We start from the raw sequence: 19652 nt of genomic DNA, 5'->3' as shown, positions 1-19652 counted from the left end.
GCCGAAAGTCTACAGCAGGGATATTCAACTCAATTGTTTTGGGGGCCACACTTCCAGAAAGTGAAATACCTTTATTTTGTGTAATTCCAGATAACCAATGTCCTCTACAGTAAACATTTGATTTTGGTATTTTTATTTTGTCAGAGTTACAGGAGCGCTCTGCTGTTTTTAAGGAAATTCTGCAAAAAAGCTTGACGTGTTTTTAAGAATCTGCTGCAAAAATGTGAGTCTCTTACAAGTTTTTTTTAACTGAGGGTTAGGGTTAGGGTTAGGGTTAGGGTTAGGGTTAGGGTTGCGGGCCACCAGTTGACTAGCCCAAGTGATGAAAAAGAGAGGACCTCAGATTGAACTTTGAGGAACACCACTTGTATAACTAAAGACGTTGAACAAATGATGACTGAATGCATCTGAAGTAAACACACTATAACAACACCTTAGTTAAATACATCTCAATAACAAAAAAATGTAACTGCCGAAAAGCAGAGTACTAAAACGGGTACCTTGAGGAACACCTTAATTATGTAAATCAGTCATTTGGACCCTGGTGTTCTATGTTAGCTAGCAAGGTTAAAATGTCAATGCAAGGATCTGCCAATGTGTTTGTGGTCCAAGTTCCTCTGTACAACAAGAGCACGTTTGTGTTTTTAGGAATTTGCTGCAAAAATGTTTGTCTTTCAAGTTTTGTTCTAAACTGTGGGGCCGGTATGGTGTCATTCCTGAGCCAGATTTGGCTCCAAGGCCGCCAGTTGAATAGTTCTGCTTTCAATGCTCCACTTTCCAGGATGCACTTTTCCCTCTATAGCAGTGGTCCCCAACCACCGGTCCGTGGATCGATTGGTACCGGGCCAAAGAAGAAATAAAAAAATAAAAAACATTTTTTACATTTTTTTTATTTTTTATTAAATCAACATAAAAAACACAAGATACACTTACAATTAGTGCACCAACCCAAAAAACCTCCCTCCCCCATTTACACTCATTCGCACAAAAGGGTTGTTTCTTTCTTTATTAATATTTCTGGTTCCTACATTATATGTCAATATAGATCAATACAGTCAGCAGGGATACAGTCCGTAAGCACACATGATTGTATTTTTTTTGTCAGTGGGGGGGGGGACAAATTTGCAAGCGTTGACTGGTCCGCAGTTACAAAAAGGTTGGGGACCACTGCTCTATAGCAAAGTTGCAGACAGAAACTTGGGGTTTCACCTTGCATTCACGTTTTTTAGTGGTGTACAGGACAGCTTCTCTATGGGTTCAACATGCTAACGAGGGTACTAACATCTTTTTCTTCTCTCTCCAATCACATTTCCCCTCTCTTTCTTCTTCCATTTCTGCTCTCATCCCCTCCATATTCTTCTTTTCTACGCCGCCGTGTGCTCCCAGTGTGACCAAGACCAGTGCATTCAGAGCACTAAATTCGTTTTGCAGGCCGCTGCCACTCCTCTCCTCCATCACCAGGTGAATGAGCCAGTCATCTTGACGACCCCCCCAGAAAACGGAGGCTCCGTCCCGAGCCGCACCTCACTCGGGTTGGGGGGTCCCTGCACATCGCTGCCGCTCGGGCAGCCCACCCCACCGACTTCCACACCCAGCCTCAGTTGCAAGGAGTCCGGCGACATGTTGCCAATTCACTCCCACGGCCACACACACAACCACAGTTGGCCCCTCCAGGACCAGGTGTCGCACCACCACTATCTTACCCCGGAGGACTTGCCCTCCCCCCCAGGTATGCTTCCCTGCAGCAGCCCCCTGGGCCACAGCCACACTGTGCAGGCCGGCTTCTACAACCCAGCTAGCCAGGACTCGCTGCACGAGGATTCTGTCAGAGGACTGGTTAAGCTCAGCTCTGTCTGACAGCAGTTGCACGCTCCCCAAAATGTGCCACAATGTGATAAGCGAGCAAGTGTTTCAGGTTTTCACCAACATGGTGGCTGAAATGGACCTGAACAGAAAGAACGCAGCAATAGTCTCCGCTGTGCTGACACACTTCTCTCTCTTCTGGACTTCAAGGGAAATCTTCAATCTGCACAATGTTTGTTTGAAAGGAAAAAATATATTTGAACTATTTTGACACGTTTTGGGGGAAAAGAGCTGAATTTGTCAGCTTTCAGTTTTCTTTCCCAAGCAGACAGATTTACACCTATTTGCCTGTTGCTGATTGGACAGTGTTTTTCTGCCTTTTTTCCATGTACACTCTCAGCAGTGCAATGGTGGATGTCATCATATTGCATATCATCCTGCTTTATGTTGGGGGAAATGAGTTGTACCAAATTATATTTCCTGTGGATATAAATAAATCACCTACTTTTTATCAAATCCCAGCTTTTATATTGAGCCTTGTGGTCTACCAGCCAGTATAATATAGTTGAGGGCGTTTATCCTCAACGCCATAACCTTTTGCTATGTGCATACATTTTATTCAGCTAGAAAAACAACCTGCTTTGAGTGTTTTGGGCAGTCTGCAGCTCTGGTCTGACACTTTGTGGCGACATTTTGCCATTGCATTACACAGCAATACAAAAACTCATGACCCTGCACAGTTTTTTTTAAGTAGATGAAAGACAAAAAATATTTACATATTTTCATAAAATAAAAAACAGGACTCCTTTAGATTTATCAATGCACAGTTGCAGAAATACTAGTGACTGGAAAAGTATTAATTCTCTCCCCAAAAGTATGTTAATGTCAAGTCAAAGTTCTTACAGCCAACAACCTTCATGTAGGCTTTGTTGAAAAATACTGATCCAAGCTGTACTACATGGAAATATGACTCTGAATGTTAATTTTTTACATCCATTAGCTCACACTAAAGACTCGCCTGAAAAAATGTAGGTCAAACTCCGATGGGTGCTTTTTAACTTCAGGTTCCGCTGTTTCTCAACACACTTTGTGGCTTTGGAGTGTAGTGCCTGGCTGGTTAGCAAAGCTACAAAACGCTCCATGGACGCTTTACACATTTGATTAACATTGAGACTGAGCGAAATAAATGTGATGGAGCAAAGTGTAGGCTCACGCTGCAATATTCTAAAGCAACACTTCCTCTCACTGGTCCTTACTCGGCACAAAGGCTAAAAATATGAGAATTGGATGCCCAAACCATCAGTTTATTCACCACAATTTGACATCCATGAGCTCCAGGTCTCCCATGATCTCCAGCTGGTCGATGCTGCTCAGGTCCTGCACCCGATGTCTGAACTCAAACAAGTGCGAGCCGTTCACCGCCAGCTTGAACTGATGCGCCTGGCAGAGGAGGAGAATCTGACCGACAACAAATGAACACAATCCTTGACTGAACACCTTAGACTTAGGCGAGGATTAAACGGGTCAAGTTTACCTCAAAGTAATCTCCGGAGGAAAAGGGAAAGAAGACCAACTCCCGCTCCTCCTGACCCCAGGATTCATTCAGGTACGAGTTCCTGACGAACGTGCTGGACTTCATGCGAGGATTCAGGTGGAGCGCGATGTTCTCTGTCCTGCTGTTGCGCAGGTTGACTGTAAAACTGGAAGACAGGTGTGGACTTGACAGTTTCAGCTTCTGCTGGCTCAAGTCAAATGTGATGAGTGGTTTACCTGTGAGGATACATGCTGATCTGTCCTTTGATGGTGATGTGCTGCCCAGGGCTCAGACCTTTTAGGATGCTGCCTTTGTAGGGGACGCTCTGAGGACAACATTCACAACATTCTGGATTACCTTGCACTATGTGGAATAAATGATCATAGAAACAAAACGTTTCTTGAATGCATCATTGCAGAGCTTGAAGCACCATTGAGCCTATTTTTACAAGCATTTATTGCAAGTAGGGTGTCCAAAGTTTTATTGGCCCTCAGCATAGTCTGACTCTAAAATGAATTAATTATTTAAGGGGCAATTTGTAACCTGCTCACAGTTAAAAAGTGTTACCCCAAAATATAACAAGAACACCACCGGCTAGCGTATGTTATCATTGGTTGATTAACATAACATATATATTGTATTAGAGTCCATATTTTTCCCAATTACTAATTATATTAAATACAAATTTCTCCTTGGCCCGTGCAAAAACGTGCAACTAACAATTTGCAGTTTTGTTGTTATGATAGAATACACATTCAATGATGCTGTAAGTAGCGGCACGGCAGTACATTTTGCCACATTGCTATTACTAGCTAATAACCATATACAAAGCTAATTCGTGTGCGTTACATAATTACATGCTAAAAGTCATAGGAGGGTGTGGTATAATCTGGAAAGATTGCAAACAAACCATTTAATCCAATATATTATAAAATAGGAGTGCTAAACAAAAAAAATCGTTTCAAATCCAAATCGCAATTTTTTGTTATTCTGATTCGAAATCGATTCATAATTTTCGAGAATCACTTTTTTTTTTTTTTTTTTTTAATACATTTTTGGATCAACTACATTAGACAGCTATTATAATTAAAATAATAATTATTGTTGATACTTTTGCTTTTATCATTTTTGTTTTACCTTTTTTTTTAAGTATTGTATTTAGTAATAAGAAAAAAAATATGTATACCAAATAATGTTACAAGAATCGTGTTGAGTCGAGAATCAATTCAGAATCAAAACGTGAGTGCCCAAAGGTTCCCGCCTCTATTAAATATTACACAAATTTGCCTCGTCACCTGTAACACAAAGCTAAGACGTTGATGTTTTGTTGAACTAGCTTAGCATACAGTAAACACATACACCCAATAGCTTAAAAGGGAACTACACTTTTTTGGAATTTTTCCTATTGTACACAATCCTCGTGAGAGACAAGAACACAAATGTTTTTAGAGGTTTTTTGGATTCTAATTTGTAATAATTGGCCCGTTGTAAGTGGCTAGCAACGCAGCTAATGGGAGCAATCTATTCAGCCTCTAAGTCATTTTAAAAATGCTTCCAAAAACCGCCAACAATACTTCATTTACGTTTCGTAACCTGTATAATAACTAAGCTGTGGCGACATTGTTAATGTAAGAGTGAACACTGAGGAACTATTTTTCTAGCGTAAGAAAACATCACCTTGCTCACAGCGACACCCACAGTGCTACGGCAAGAGGTAAGCTACTGTTTCTGCATCCGCAGCTAAGAGTTTGTAATGCACAACACAATGAAATAAGACACCTATCTGTACTGACTGAAAACATGAACACATATTACAGTATCTGTAAAGTATTAGCCCACATTTCATGTTTTGTTTGTACACAGCTAGCTCGACAGTATAAGTAGTTGTACTAAGTTAATAACAAGCATGATGTGCTGCATATATCATGATCAATATTATGGTGACTTACTCTGTTTGGTCAAGCTGGCCCGAGATGTTTCCAGTTTATTTTTGGTAGGTAAAAAAAGGTTTCTACCACTGCAGGGTTTGTTAGCGCGAACAGTTTGTCTTGCTTTGTGATGCCGTTTCTTTGAGCAGTGTCCTCCTTGCCAAATACTTTCCATCAATAATAACATTGTGTGCCTCTCAGTGCAGCAGAAGCACTCCATTTCTGTCGACATGTTGGCAAGCTCAACATTTAAGTCACAACGATCCTGACTCTCTATAGACTGACGACGCTCGCCTGCTCCGGCCTTTCCCCCTCACTTTGTGCTCTCTCAGATTCTATAACCAGAAGTTCATCCTCCTTTCCGCTCCAAAAAGGTAAGGTCTGCCATGATTAGCAAACACAGGCTTATGTTGTCGGAAGTAGACAGCGGGTTTCTATGAGAAGCAGAAAACGTGTTGCTATGGGCACTGAAATAAATGCGCCTCGGAAATAATTTCTGGTAATGCATAAAATGACCAAAATATGGTAAATATTGTCTTATCTTTGTCCATGTGATGTTAGATGAAACAAAAATATAGCTGTTTGGCCACAATACCCAGCAATATGTTTGGAGGAGAAAAGGTGAGGCCTTTAATCCTAGGAACACCAATCTACCGTCAAGCATGGTGGTGGTAGTATTATGCTCTGGGCCTGTTTTGCTGCCAATGGAACTGGTGCTTTAAATGGGACAATGGAGGACAAAGGAGGATTACCTCCAAATTCTTCAAGACAAGCTAAAATCATCAGCCAGGAGTTTGGGTCTTGGGCGCAGTTGGGTGTTCCAATAGGACAATGACCCCAGACACAAGTTAAAAGTGGTAAAAGAATGGCTAAATCAGGCTAGAATTAAGGTTTTAGAATGGCCTTCCCAAAGTCCTGACTTAAACGTGTGGACAATGCTGAAGAAACAAGTCCATGTCAGAAAACCAACAAATTTAGCTGAACTGCACCAATTTTGTGAAGAGGAGTGGTCAAAAATTCAAACAGAAGCTTGCCAGAAGCTTGTGGATGGCTAACAAAAGCGCCTTATTGCAGTGAAACTTGCCAAGGGACATGTAACCAAATATTAACATTGCTGTATGTATACTTTTGACCCAGCAGATTTGGTCACATTTTCAGTAGACCCATAATAAATTCATAAAAGAACCAAACTTCATGAATGTTTTTTGTGACCAACAAGTATGTGCTCCAATCACTATCACAAAAAATAAGAGTTGTAGAAATGATTGGAAACTCAAGACAGCCATGACATGATGTTGTTTACAAGTGTATGTAAACTTTTGATTGCGACTGTATATATATCTAATGTATATATACAGTATATACTGTATACATATCTATATATTAGGGGTGTAACGGTACGTGTATTTGTGTTGAACCGTTTTGGTACGGGGGTTTCGGTTCGGTTCGGAGGTGTACCAAACAAGTTTCCACACGAACATATTAAGTTCCTTCTGTCTCTGTCAGTACTCTACACAGCACCCAGCATTGTCATTGTCACCCACACAACCATCTGATTGGTTACAAACAGAGCGGTAACAGCCAATCAGCAGTGCGTATTCAGAGCGCATGTAGTCAGTGCTTAGCGTTTAGCAGGTAAGCATCAGGCAGCGGACTCTCCCCAAATTATAAGAAACACCTCCTAGTCAACTACTAGTAACATCACTATGAGCCCGTTGACCTTCTAGAAATATAAAAGGCAGCTCAGCTCGCTCGCGCAGTCCTGGCTTGAGGTGAAGGCTAATTCGCTTTTAGCATAACGTTAGCTCATTTTGCAGTGTGTGTGTGCGTGTGTGTGTGTTACGGACAGCAAAGCCCTGTCTGTCTGTTATTTCACTTTACCTTTTTCTGTGTTGACTGAGCTGTGTTGAAGCAGCAAAAAAGGACATTATGTTAAATGAAGAGTTTCTGTCTCTGATAGTTGATATAATAATGTAACTGCATCATTAAGCCTACATGAACTCCATGGTGTTCAGGGATGAATAGTCTCTCCTATTGCTAATGTACCATTTTTTCAGATATAGTTACATTAATCATTAGTAATGTAGCAGCCTAGTTTTGAACATGCTATCACATGTTGATAAAAATATAACATTTACATAATAAATCAACTACAGGCTTCCCAAATGCTGTAATAAATTAAGCATGATGAGTTGACTTGAAACTGTTTAATGTTGCACTTTTTATATGTAGAAGAAAAGTTTTGTCATTTTATTTAATCTGAGCAACAATTTGAGGCAGTTTAATGTGGATTAACGTGGGCAGAATTATTATAGTGTTCCCAATGTTAAAAGGATAAAGCCATTGTTTACAAATTTAGTAAATAAATAACCAAAAAATTTATATTTTGCTGTTTTCTTACTGTACCGAAAATGAACCGAACCGTGACCTCTAAACCGAGGTACGTACCGAACCGAAATTTTTGCGTACCGTTCACCCCTAATATATATACATACACACAGGGTGTACCGCTATATACAACGTTGATGGAGGTTTTTGCAATGTTTTAGAGTGCCTAAGGTAACACAGCCGCATCTTATGAGTGTTTTTTTTGTATGTTTAAAATACAAAAGAAATACATTTGTGTTCTTGTCTCTCACAATGATTGCAATTGATAGGCAACATTTTAAAAAAATGTGTAGTTCCCCTTTAACAAGCACAAGATTCAACAAGGATGACACAGGAAGGAACTCACCAGGTCACCAGACTCCGAGTATATTGCCTGTGAGACACAGAGAGCAGCTTTAGTAAATGCAGACCCAAAATGAAGGACTTGAAGGGTTTACCGAGTTTGGGATGTAGCCTATAGCTTGCACTTGGACTTTCCCAGACATGGAAAGTGTGTTTATCCTCTTTAGTGGGACTCTGTGCTTGTATTCCAACAGGTGAGCGCCGTTTACTGCTACCTGTAGGAAATGTCAAGTGAGTACAGACACATTCTGCTTGACCTCCGACTTGGGACAATTTTTTGTTGTATGATCCATACCTGTCCATAATAAATCATCAAAAGTTATTTCAAATAAGTCTCAGTGTATTGTTAAAAAAATAAGCGCTGGAATTGACACAGTTTTGTGAGGTGTGAGATAAACACGCCGGTAGTCTGTAGCTTTAATGCTAATGCATTTGTCCAAGCCTGTCTTCAAGAAGCACAATTGTGCGTTTTATCCACTTTTTACACACACAATGTAACTTTGTATGTGTCCAACATAACAGACGCCATATATCGCATTAAAGAGTGGGGCAGGAGGGCACAATAGTTAGCAACACCAAAGAGGTGGGACTCTATGGGCATCTCACGGTTCCAATATAATTGTATTATTTATGCATCTTTATTATTACCGGTATATTGTATTGTATTACTGTATACAATACATGTACTATATGTCATTATTAATATGTATAAAATGCTCCCCATTTGGCTGCTGACATATGAGGTAGTACATCATTTCTGGGTTTTGGATGTGAGTGCGCGCAGCATAGATGTATAGACTAAATATGTGATAACTGTTGCTGCCTGCTAAGTGATTAAAATAAATAAACGTACCTACTTAGCGAGCAAAAAAAAAAACAAATACGGAATTATATTGGCTTGCATGGAAAATGTCCGATACAAGCAGTGTTGAAGCATGTTAACTTGTGCAAAGCTGGATAGCCAGTTTACATTTAAATGTCCTCCAATAAGCACACAACTTTGGTCTTTTCTTGTATTTTAGCAAAGTAATTTACAAAAGGTGAACATAAACATGGTAGGTTATGCCACTAGGAATTAGCAGCTACGCAACAGCTAAGCACACAATAGCACACAAGCTAGACAAACGTAATGAGTGTCCTTATTTGAACAATTATGCAGTTTAAAACACCAAAAATAATCAAATAGTTATAATTGCATATAACTTACACTTCTTCCTTGGAGACTTTGTATAAGTATTAGTTTCCCCATTGTAGAATAAATAAAAAGTATATCCTATCAAACCTGTCTGCATCACTCAACTTACTACAAAACCCAAAACCAGTGGAGTTGGCACATTTTGAAAATCGTAAATAAAAACCGAATACAATGATTTGCAAATCCTTTTCAACATATATTCAATTGAATAGACTGCAAAGACAAGATATTTAACGTTCGAACTGGTAAACTTTTTTATTTTTTGCAAATATTAGCTCATTTGGAATTTGATGTCTGCAACATGTTCCAAAAAAGTTGGCACAAGTGGAAAAGAAGACTGAGAAAGTTGAGGAATGCTCATCAAACACTTATTTGGAACATCCCACAGGTGAACAGGCTAATTGGGAACAGGTGAGTGCCAAGATAGGGTATAAAAGCAGCTTCCATGAAATGCTCAGTCATTCACAAACAAGGATGGAGCGAGAGTCACCACTTTGTGAACAAATGCTTGAGCAAATTGTTGAACGGATTAAGAACAACATTTCTCAACGAGCTATTGCAAGGAATTTAGGGATTTCACCATCTACGGTCCGTAATATCATCAAAAGGTTCAGAAAATCTGGAGAAATCACTGCACGTAGGCGGCAATGCCCGTGACCTTCGATCCCTCAGGCGGTACTGCTTCAAAAACTGACATCAGTGTGTAAAGAATATCACCACATAGTGTAGCGACGAACTACAGTTTGTCGCTACATCTGTAAGTGGAGGTTAAAGGCCTACTGAAATGAATTTGTTTTATTTAAACGGGGATAGCAGATCCATTCTATGTGTCATACTTGATCATTTTGCGATATTGCCATATTTTTGCTGAAAGGATTTAGTACTGGACCCGTAACTACACGGTTAATGCTGTGCCGCCTGTCGAAGCCTAGCAATGCTATTGCTAACGACGCCATTGAAGCCAACTTAGCTACGGGACCTCGTCAGAGCTATGATAAAAACATTAGCGCTCCACCTACGCCAGCCCTCATCTGCTCATCAACACCCGTGCTCACCTGCGTTCCAGCGATCGACGGCGCGACGAAGGACTTCACCCGATCATCGATGCGGTCGGCAGCTAGCGTCGGATAGCGCGTCTGCCATCCAAGTCAAAGTCCTCCTGGTTGTGTTGCTGCAGCCAGCCGCTAATACACCGATCCCACCTACAGCTTTCTTCTTTGCAGTCTCCATTGTTCATTAAAGGCCTACTGAAACCCACTACTACCGACCACGCAGTCTGATAGTTTATATATCAATGATGAAATCTTAACATTGCAACACATGCCAATACGGCCGGGTTAACTTATAAAGTGCAATTTTAAATTTCCTGCTAAACTTCCGGTTGAAAACGTCTATGTATGATGACGTATGCGCGTGACGTCAATCGTTGAAACGGAAGTATTCAGCCTCATTGAATCCAATACAAAAAAGCTCTGTTTTCATCACAAAATTCCACAGTATTCTGGACATCTGTGTTGGTGAATCTTTTGCAATTTGTTTAATGAACAATGAAGACTGCAAAGAAGAAAGTTGTAGGTGGGATCGGTGTATTAGCGGCGGACTACAGCAACACAACCAGGAGGACTTTGAGATGGATAGCAGACGCGCTAGCGGCCGACCTCACCTTGACTTACTCCGTCTCCGGGCCGCCGACCGCATCTATGATTGGGTGAAGTCTTTTGTCGCTCCGTCGATCGCTGGAACGCAGGTGAGCACGGGTGTTGATGAGCAGATGAGGGCTGGCTGGCGTAGGTGGATAGCTAATGTTTTTGGCATAGCTTTGTGAGGTCCCGTTGCTAAGTTAGCTTCAATGGCGTCATTAGCAACAGCATTGTTAAGCTTCGCCAGCCTGGAAAGCATTAACCGTGTAGTTACAGGTCCATGGTTTAATAGTATTGTTGATTTTCTGTCTATCCTTCCAGTCAGGGGTTCATTTATTTTGTTTCTATCTGCATTTAAGCCCGATGCCATCACGTTAGCTCCGTAGCTAAAGAGCTTCACTGATGTATTGTCGTGGAGATAAAAGTCACTGTGAATGTCCATTTCACGTTCTCGACTCTCATTTTCAAGAGGATATAGTATCCGAGGTGGTTTAAAATACAAATCCGTGATCCACAATAGAAAAAGGAGAAAGTGTGGAATCCAATGAACCCTTGTACCTAAGTTACGGTCAGAGCGAAAAAAGATACGTCCTGCACTGCACGCTAGTCCTTCACTCTCACGTTCCTCATCCAGGAATCTTTCATCCTCGCTCAAATTAATGGGGTAATCGTCGCTTTCTCAGTCCGAATCTCTCTCGCTGCATTGAAAACAATGTGAAAATGTGAGCAGCCCTTCCTCCTGTCATGTCACGCTACTTCCGGTACAGGCAAGGCTTTTTTTTATCAGAGACCAAAAGTTGCGAACTTTATCGTCGTTGTTCTATACCAGGGGTCACCAACCTTTTTGAAACCAAGAGCTACTTCTTGGGTCCTGATTAATGCGAAGGGCTACCAGTTTGATACACACTTAAATAAATTGCCAGAAATAGCCAATTTGCTCAATTTACCTTTACTCTATGTTATTATTAATAATTAATGATATTTCCACTTAATTGAACGGTTTAAAAGAGGAGAAAACACGAAAAAAATGACAATTAAATTTTGAAACATAGTTTATCTTCAATTTCGACTCTTTAAAATTCAAAATTCAACCGAAAAGAAAAGAAGAGACAAACTTAAAAAAAGAATTTATGGAACATCATTAGTAATTTTTCCTGATTAAGATTAATTTTAGAATTTTGATGACATGTTTTAAATAGGTCAAAATCCAATCTACACTTTGTTAGAATATATAACAAATTGGATCAAGCTATATTTCTAACAAAGACAAATCATTATTTCTTCTAGATTTTCCAGAACAAAAATTTTAAAAGAAAATCAAAATACTTTGAAATAAGATTTAAATTTGATTCTACAGATTTTCTAGATTTGCCAGAATAATTTTTTGGATTTTAATCATAATAAGTTTGAAGAAATATTTCACAAATATTTTTCGTCGAAAAAACAGAAGCTAAAATGAAGAATTAAATTAAAATGTATTTGTTATTATTTACAATAAAAACAAATTTTTTACTTGAATTGTCAGGAAAGAAGAGGAAGGAATTTAAAAGGTAAAAAGGTATATGTGTTTAAAAATCCTAAAATCATTTTTAAGGTTGTATTTTTTCTCTAAAATTGTCTTTCTGAAAGTTAAAAGAAGCAAAGTAAAAAAAATTATGAATTTATTTAAACAAGTGAAGACCAAGTCTTTAAAATATTTTCTTGGATTTTCAAATTCTATTTGAGTTTTGTCTCTCTTAGAATTAAAAATGTCGGGCAAAGCGAGACCAGCTTGCTAGTAAATAAATACAATTTAAAAAATAGAGGCAGCTCACTGGTAAGTGCTGCTATTTGAGCTATTTTTAGAACAGGCCGGCGGGCTACTCATCTGGTCCTTACGGGCTACCTGGTGCCCGCGGGCACCGCGTTGGTGACCCCTGTTCTATACTAAATCCTTTCAGCAAAAATATGGCAATATCGCGAAATTATCAAGTATGACACATAAAATGGATCTGCTATCCCCGTTTAAATAAAAAAAATTCATTTCAGTAGGCCTTTAAACAAATTGCAAAATATTCACCAACACAGATGTCCAGAATACTGTGGAATTTTGCGATGAAAACAGAGCTGTTTGTATTGAGATACAATGTGTCCGAATACTTCCGTTTCAACCATCGACGTCACGCGCATACGTCATCATACATAGACGTTTTCAACCGGAAGTTTCACGGGAAATTTAAAATTGCACTTTATAAGTTAACCCGGCCGTATTGGCATGTGTTGCAATGTTAAGATTTCATCATTGATATATAAACTATCAGACTGCATGGTCGGTAGTAGTGGGTTTCAGTAGGCCTTTAAAACTCTACTATGCAAAGCAAAAGCCATTTATCAACAACACCCAGAAACGCCGCCGGCTTCCCTGCGCCCGAGCTCATCTAAGATGGACTGATGAAAAGGGGAACAGTGTTCTGTGGTCTGACGAGTCCACATTTCAAATTGTTTTTGGAAACTGTGGACGCCGTGTCCTCCGGACCAAAGAGGAATATAACTATATGGACTGTTATAGGCGCAAAGTTCAAAAGCCAGCCCCCATACCATGGGGTGTATTAGTGCTCAAGGCATGGGTAACTTATATATCTGTGAAGGCACCATTAATGCTGAAAGGTACATACAGGTTTTGGAGCAACATATGTTGCCCTCCAAGCAACGTCTTTTTCATGGACGCCCCTGCTTATTTCAGCAAGACAATCCCAAGCCACATTCTGCACGTGTTACAACAGCGTGGCGTCGTGGTATAAGGGTGTGGGTACTAGACTGGCCTGCCTGTAGTCCAGACCTGTCTCCCATTGAAAATGTGTGGCGCAATATGAAGCGTAAGATACCACAACGGAGATTGTTGAACAACTTAAGCTGTACATCAAGCAAGAATGGGAAAGAATTCCACTGAAAAGTTTCAAAAATTGGTCTCCTCAGTTCCCAAACGTTTACTGAGTGTTGTTAAAAGGAAAGGCCATGTAACAGTGGTAAAAATGCCCCTGTGCCAACTTTTTTGCAATGTGTTGGTGTCATTAAATTCTAAGTTAATGATTATTTGCAAAACAAAAATTAAGTTTCTCAGTTAGAACATTAAATATATTGTTTTTGCAGTCTATTCAATTGAATATAAGTTGAAAAGGATTTGCAAATAATTGTATTCTGTTTTTATTTACGAATTACACAACTTCACTGGTTTTGGGTTTTGTACATTCTGAACCAAACTTAATGAATTATTGTGACCACTAAGTGTCGCCAAAAACAAATACCACTCCACTTCAACATAAGTCCATTCTGGGCAGTTAATAATAAATACCGTTGTTCTTACCTACCACTGTTTTCTGGACTAATTTCACTTGATCAAGCTTTTTCTATGATTCCACACAACAAAATATTTAAACTATGTATGATTCCGACAACTAATGCCTTATCGCATCAAAATCGGTATCAGCCAACACTCAAGGATCCAACATTTGTATTGTATCGGAAGTGAAAAGTCATATCGGGACACCCTAAAGCTCTCACAATCATGACCGCAAGGCTAAATAGTTGTCATCTATCATTATTATTTGCACTTATTAAAATAAATTGTTTATTTACAATTAGGATATTTGTGTTCCAAATTTGTAATCCCTGTGTTTGGCTCACAGCCTATTGGCACATTTTCACTGCAAGGCAAAAGGTTTGGACACCCCAGGTTTAGACTTTTGTTGAAGTGTACAAAGCATTTATTATTTTCTTGTTTCACAATGGTACTTTACATTCAAGCTAGCTTAGCGCCCTGGCTAGCATAGCGTGTCCTCTCCTCCTCCATGTCCCTCCACTACTTCCGCATTTTAGAACTGCATTTTGAACCTTTGTCCATCGGTTCAGAATCTTTCATGTTTCAATCACGACATTTAGAAAATTAACCATTTTTCCCACCTCTAAAACACTGGCATAGCTATGTGAGCTACAGTGCTAACACATTTTGACAGCAACAGCATGCTAGGATGGCCTAATCACTGAAGAAAAACTAAATAAAACGTACAGCTTCCATGTCCGTAACTGACTGATGGATAGTTGGCAGAGCTACACACTTTATTTTAAGATGTCGAACAAGAAGTAATGTTCTTTTTGTTTGTTTTATGTGAAAATGTTTGATTTTTCTCAAGTTTGGTGCTGACAAACAGACTCCTGGGACACATATCACTGTTATAACATCATAAAAAAGATTATTTTGCATAATAGGGAACCTTCCACTGCCCATGTAATGTTTTAAGTGTAATTGTAGCAATATTAACAGTAAGGCTACTCCAAAAAATCGATTTACATCCAAATCACGTTTTTTAATATGATTCTAAATCAATTTATAATTTACGAGAATCGATGTCTTGCATTTTTTGGTTTTTAAGAATAACATTTTGGCTTAAGAACATCAAACAACTATTATTGATATTTTACTATTAATGTTCATGTTTTCATTGATTGCTTTAATGCATTTTTTATTTTCCTTTTTTTAGTTTTGTACTTAATAAATATTGTATTTGTATGCCTTTTCAATTCTGTGTAAATGTCTACCCTAAGTATTGTAAAGCTGGGATCAGGTTGGAGGTTTTTTTTGGATTAACATTTTGTGATTTTTGTAAATACAATTTTAAAAATATTGTTTTAGCCCAAAACTGTGCGTATAAATCGTACATCAGCAGACAAGAGGAGCTTTTGTAACCTGTAATCTGTTTTGAAAAGGATTTATCATAATTTGCATACCAAACAATATATTACGAGAAACGTGTCGAATCGAGAATTGATTCTAAATCGAATCGAATCGTGAGGTGCCCAAAGATTACCGCCTCTAATTAAGAGTCATGCGAATGTACATATAAGTTACTCCTGTTAGTAAACTTTAAACACACTTAGTTTTTAACATTCTTAAATGTCTCACAAAACATTCAGCCTTAGTTTAAAAAAATAAGTGATGACAACCTTGTGACACTGGACAATATGATGTATATTCTTATTGTAAGCTTTTCTTCTCTTAACACCCCTTAGAGGGACTGCTCCTTGGTCTAATTTCAAGTTTATCACTGTATCCCGGAACAAACCATCTGACCTTGAAGGCATCTTTGTGCACCAGGATGATGGTCTCGAACGGGGCGCCACACTTGTAGGGCAGCCGCGGCATCGTTTCCTCTTGACCCCACCTCTCCTGCAACAGGGAGTTGCATCGCACGCAGGGTGAGCCCTTGAAGCAAGGGCTATAGTGCAGGGCCACGTCGGAGCGTGGCTTGGTGCTGCCGCCACAGGACAAGTCAATCTGAAACCTCATAAGAGCAAGTGCACCAAGGATGCATTACACCGCTACAAAAAGCAGGAGCAATTACCCTCCCTTATCGTGTGGTTGATTTACACCACTAAAAACTTTATTTATATATATATATATATATATATATATATATATATATATATATATATATATATATATATATATATATATATATATATATATATATATATATATATATATATATATATATATATATATATATATACCTGTGTATATATATATATATATATATATATATATATATATGTGTGTGTGGATATGTATATATATACATATATATAGCCGCTTTCTGGCTCACTCTTCAGGATGCGCCGTTTTGTGGGCGGTCTTATTTATGTGCCTCCACTTTGATAGCGTCTTTTCCCCATCATCTATGTTGTAATTTTTAGCGCTCCATAGGGAGTCTACTGACAAATATAAGTCAGAACTATTACTAATTACTACTAAGTTGTATTAGAAATGGCAACAGCGGAGGATGCATGTGCATGTACGAGCCAGTAAAAAGATAGAGCAAAATAAGGCGCTTGTGACTATGTTAGACTACGATGGCGGACACTCACAAAGCACTTTGGGTGAATGTCTACCATATATGACGTTACCAATGGCAAAAACGTCACCAAATGGACAAATTCCAAACGGCTTGTTTGGAGGAAGCATGAATGAAGGCAACATTGATTTACAAATATAGCCACCAGGACTTATGCAGATCCCAAATACACCACAGCAGGTAACAATGGGTAAGAAAAATTGGCTTTGCATAACAGGGCCCCTTTTACTCCACGTTAACGTTGATCTAATACATTGAATCGCAGTTTATAAAAACAGCGGCATGGTCGCCCAACTCAATGCAAAACCATCTATTCTTCCATTTTCTACTGCTTGTCTCACATGAATAGTTATATAATTATGTTCCTGTTAGCATTTAAGATAGCCAGTGATTAGTACTCTAATTTCCGGCTAAAAATTAGGACGCTAGTTGTCAGCTAGCAATTAGCGCAGCCCTTGCCAACTAGGGATTAGTGTGTTAGTTATCAGCTAGCGATGAATGCGCTAGTTGTCAACAGCCAATTAACGCGGCAGTTGCCAGCCAGCAATTATCATACCCTAGCTAGCGATTAGTGCGCTAGTTGCCATTAAAAGTTAATGACGGCTCTATATTCCATCCATCCATTTTCAACCGCTTGTCCCTTTTGAGGTCGCCGGGGTGCTGGAGCCTATCTCAGCTGCATTCGGGCGAAAGGCGGGGTACACCCTGGACAAGTCGCCACCTCATCGCAGGGCCAACTACTGCAAAAATATATATTTAATATACTGCATAGATATTTATTATACTGCAGATATTATTTAATATACTGCATAAATATATATTTAATATACTGCATACATATATATTTAACATAGTGCATAAATATATATTAATATACTGCATAAATATATATTAATATACTGCATAAATATATATTTAGTATACTGCAAAAAATTGTATTTAATATACTGCGTAAATATATATTTAGTATACTGCATATATATGTAATATATTGCATAAATATATATTTAATGTAATGCATAAATATCTATTTAGTATACTGCATAACTATATCTTTAATATACTGCATAAAAATATATTTCATATACTGCATAAATATATATTTTAAATATACTGCATAAATATATATTTAGTATACTGCATTAATATATATTTAATATACTGCATACATATATTTTTAATATACTGCCTTTATATTTAATATAATGCATACATATATATTTAATATACTGCATAAATATACATTTAATATACTGCATAAATATATGTTTAATATACTGCATAAGTATATATTTAATATACTGCATAAATATATATATTCAATATATTGCATGAATATGTTTTTAATATACTGCATATATACTGTATTATTTAAAGGCTTTTAGTACAGTATTGCGCAATAAAAAAGCATCTTTAGGACCAGTTTAGTTAAAAACACAATCACAATTTTAGTATCGGGTCCCTGCTCCTTCTCAGGAATCAATCTGGGGGTCCCTGGACTGGAGATGTTGAAGACCCCTGTTCTGGTGCATCTTTAGGCAAATATCATTTCAATGTCTTCATTAGTCTTCTGTCATAGCTCACCTGTCAGCATCTGGCTGCACGGTGCCCTGGATGATGATGATCTCTCCAGGGTGCAGGCCTCCAGGTATAGATCCTGTGTATGGAATCACCTGAGGTGGAGAGGTTAGACCGTTTCAATATGAAATGAAAAAGAAATGGATGAGCAGTCATGCGCATGCATATCTCCAAGTTCATCTCTGCAGGATGACAGTACAAGACTAGCTGTAACGTAACAACAATACAGTACGTATCTCACCGGTTTCAGGACACTATACTTCGCATTTGCCACCGACATCGAGCTTCCTGTGTCAGTCTGTCTACAAACTACAGCTTAACGGCGAAACACAACGTCTTATGTTTTGGTGCTATTTGTCACCCTTTTGTTTTATCATGCAGTGTGAAACGGGGAGTAGGACAACAAAGTGCCAATGGTCGCCATCCGAGCAGAGGAAACCACGCATGCGCAAAGCGGACACGTGACCATGCTCTTTTTAAAACGGCAGTTCTCTCTGTTACAATATGATTGTTACGTTGATACTCCAGCATATTAATATATGTTGCAGGGGGGAACGTTTAGAGTGGGACACACTGTACAGGAAGTAAGCGGGCTAGTGTGAGTGAGTCACCTGGAATTGTACCTGCACGGAAGTTGCCAATAAAGTACAAGTGAGCAACTATACTGCTCTAACCGTCCACTCTTTATGGTTGGGAATATAACGGACTAGAGTGAAACATGGTGGCAGCGGTAGTTAAACTTCGAGACCGCCACGAACGTGAAGAGGCGTCGCTAACGGCTAACAGCTAGCGGGACCAGAGCTGACAGAAACCGCGGCATCGAGTGACGTGAGTGAAACGGAAATGGAGCAACTGAGACCTCCGTCGATACTTTGTTTGGACTCTGCTAACTTGGCGAAGTCGTGGAAATGTTGGAAAGAGGAGTTTACGCTTTACATGGAACTGACGATGCCGGAAGCAGAGGAGGTCATGAAGGTGAAACTTTTCTACTACCTAATCGGCGAAAGTGGAAGGGAGCTGCTGAACACGCTAGAGGGCAGCAGTGGATCGGCGAGGAGGACTGTGAGCTCAATGATGTTGCTGTTTGATGGACATTGTTACCCTAAACTGAACGAGACAGTAGAAAGGTACAGATTTTTTGTGCGCAATCAAGGATTGGAAGAAAATATTGACAAGTATGTCACAGATTTGAAAGTTTTGGCAAATACGTGCAATTTTGGAGGTATAAAGGACTCCCTAATAAGAGACAGAATTGTTTGTGGCTCACACAGCTCTGCAATGAGAGAGAGGCTGTTGAGGGAGGAAAACTTAACCCTGGAAAAGTGCCTGCAAATATGCAGAGCTGTCAAAGGAAAA

General features: G+C 39.0%; 2 protein-coding genes across 7 annotated transcripts in view; one reads left to right on the top strand and one right to left on the bottom strand.

The window, feature by feature from the left end:
- Positions 1-2319, top strand: part of zdhhc14 (zinc finger DHHC-type palmitoyltransferase 14) — a 146479-nt gene extending 144160 nt beyond the window's left edge. For 4 of the 6 annotated variants that reach the window (XM_062041946.1, XM_062041943.1, XM_062041944.1 and 1 more), the window contains exon 10: positions 1387-2319. In XM_062041946.1, the coding sequence (XP_061897930.1) occupies positions 1387-1857 (471 nt within the window). In that variant the 3' untranslated portion in view covers positions 1858-2319. The remainder of the gene's footprint in view (positions 1-1386) is intronic. The other 2 variants (XM_062041948.1, XM_062041949.1) reach the window with 2 other exon arrangements.
- LOC133646511 (galectin-8-like) lies at positions 329-18756 on the bottom strand. Its single transcript, XM_062041952.1, has 8 exons — positions 18538-18756; positions 18303-18391; positions 15938-16148; positions 8091-8210; positions 8000-8026; positions 3574-3662; positions 3338-3503; positions 329-3261 (listed from the first exon to the last, which is right to left on the bottom strand). Exons 1-8 carry the CDS (start codon positions 18574-18576, stop codon positions 3112-3114), a joined length of 891 nt encoding a protein of 296 aa, XP_061897936.1. The 5' UTR covers positions 18577-18756; the 3' UTR covers positions 329-3111.
- Between the last annotated feature and the right edge of the window lie 896 nt (positions 18757-19652).

This window comes from Entelurus aequoreus, linkage group LG03 (assembly GCF_033978785.1).
Source record: "Entelurus aequoreus isolate RoL-2023_Sb linkage group LG03, RoL_Eaeq_v1.1, whole genome shotgun sequence".
Classification (NCBI taxonomy): Eukaryota; Metazoa; Chordata; class Actinopteri; order Syngnathiformes; family Syngnathidae; genus Entelurus; species Entelurus aequoreus.
The sequence above is the reverse complement of the archived record's forward strand: the minus strand, read 5'-3'. Positions and strand labels throughout refer to the sequence as shown.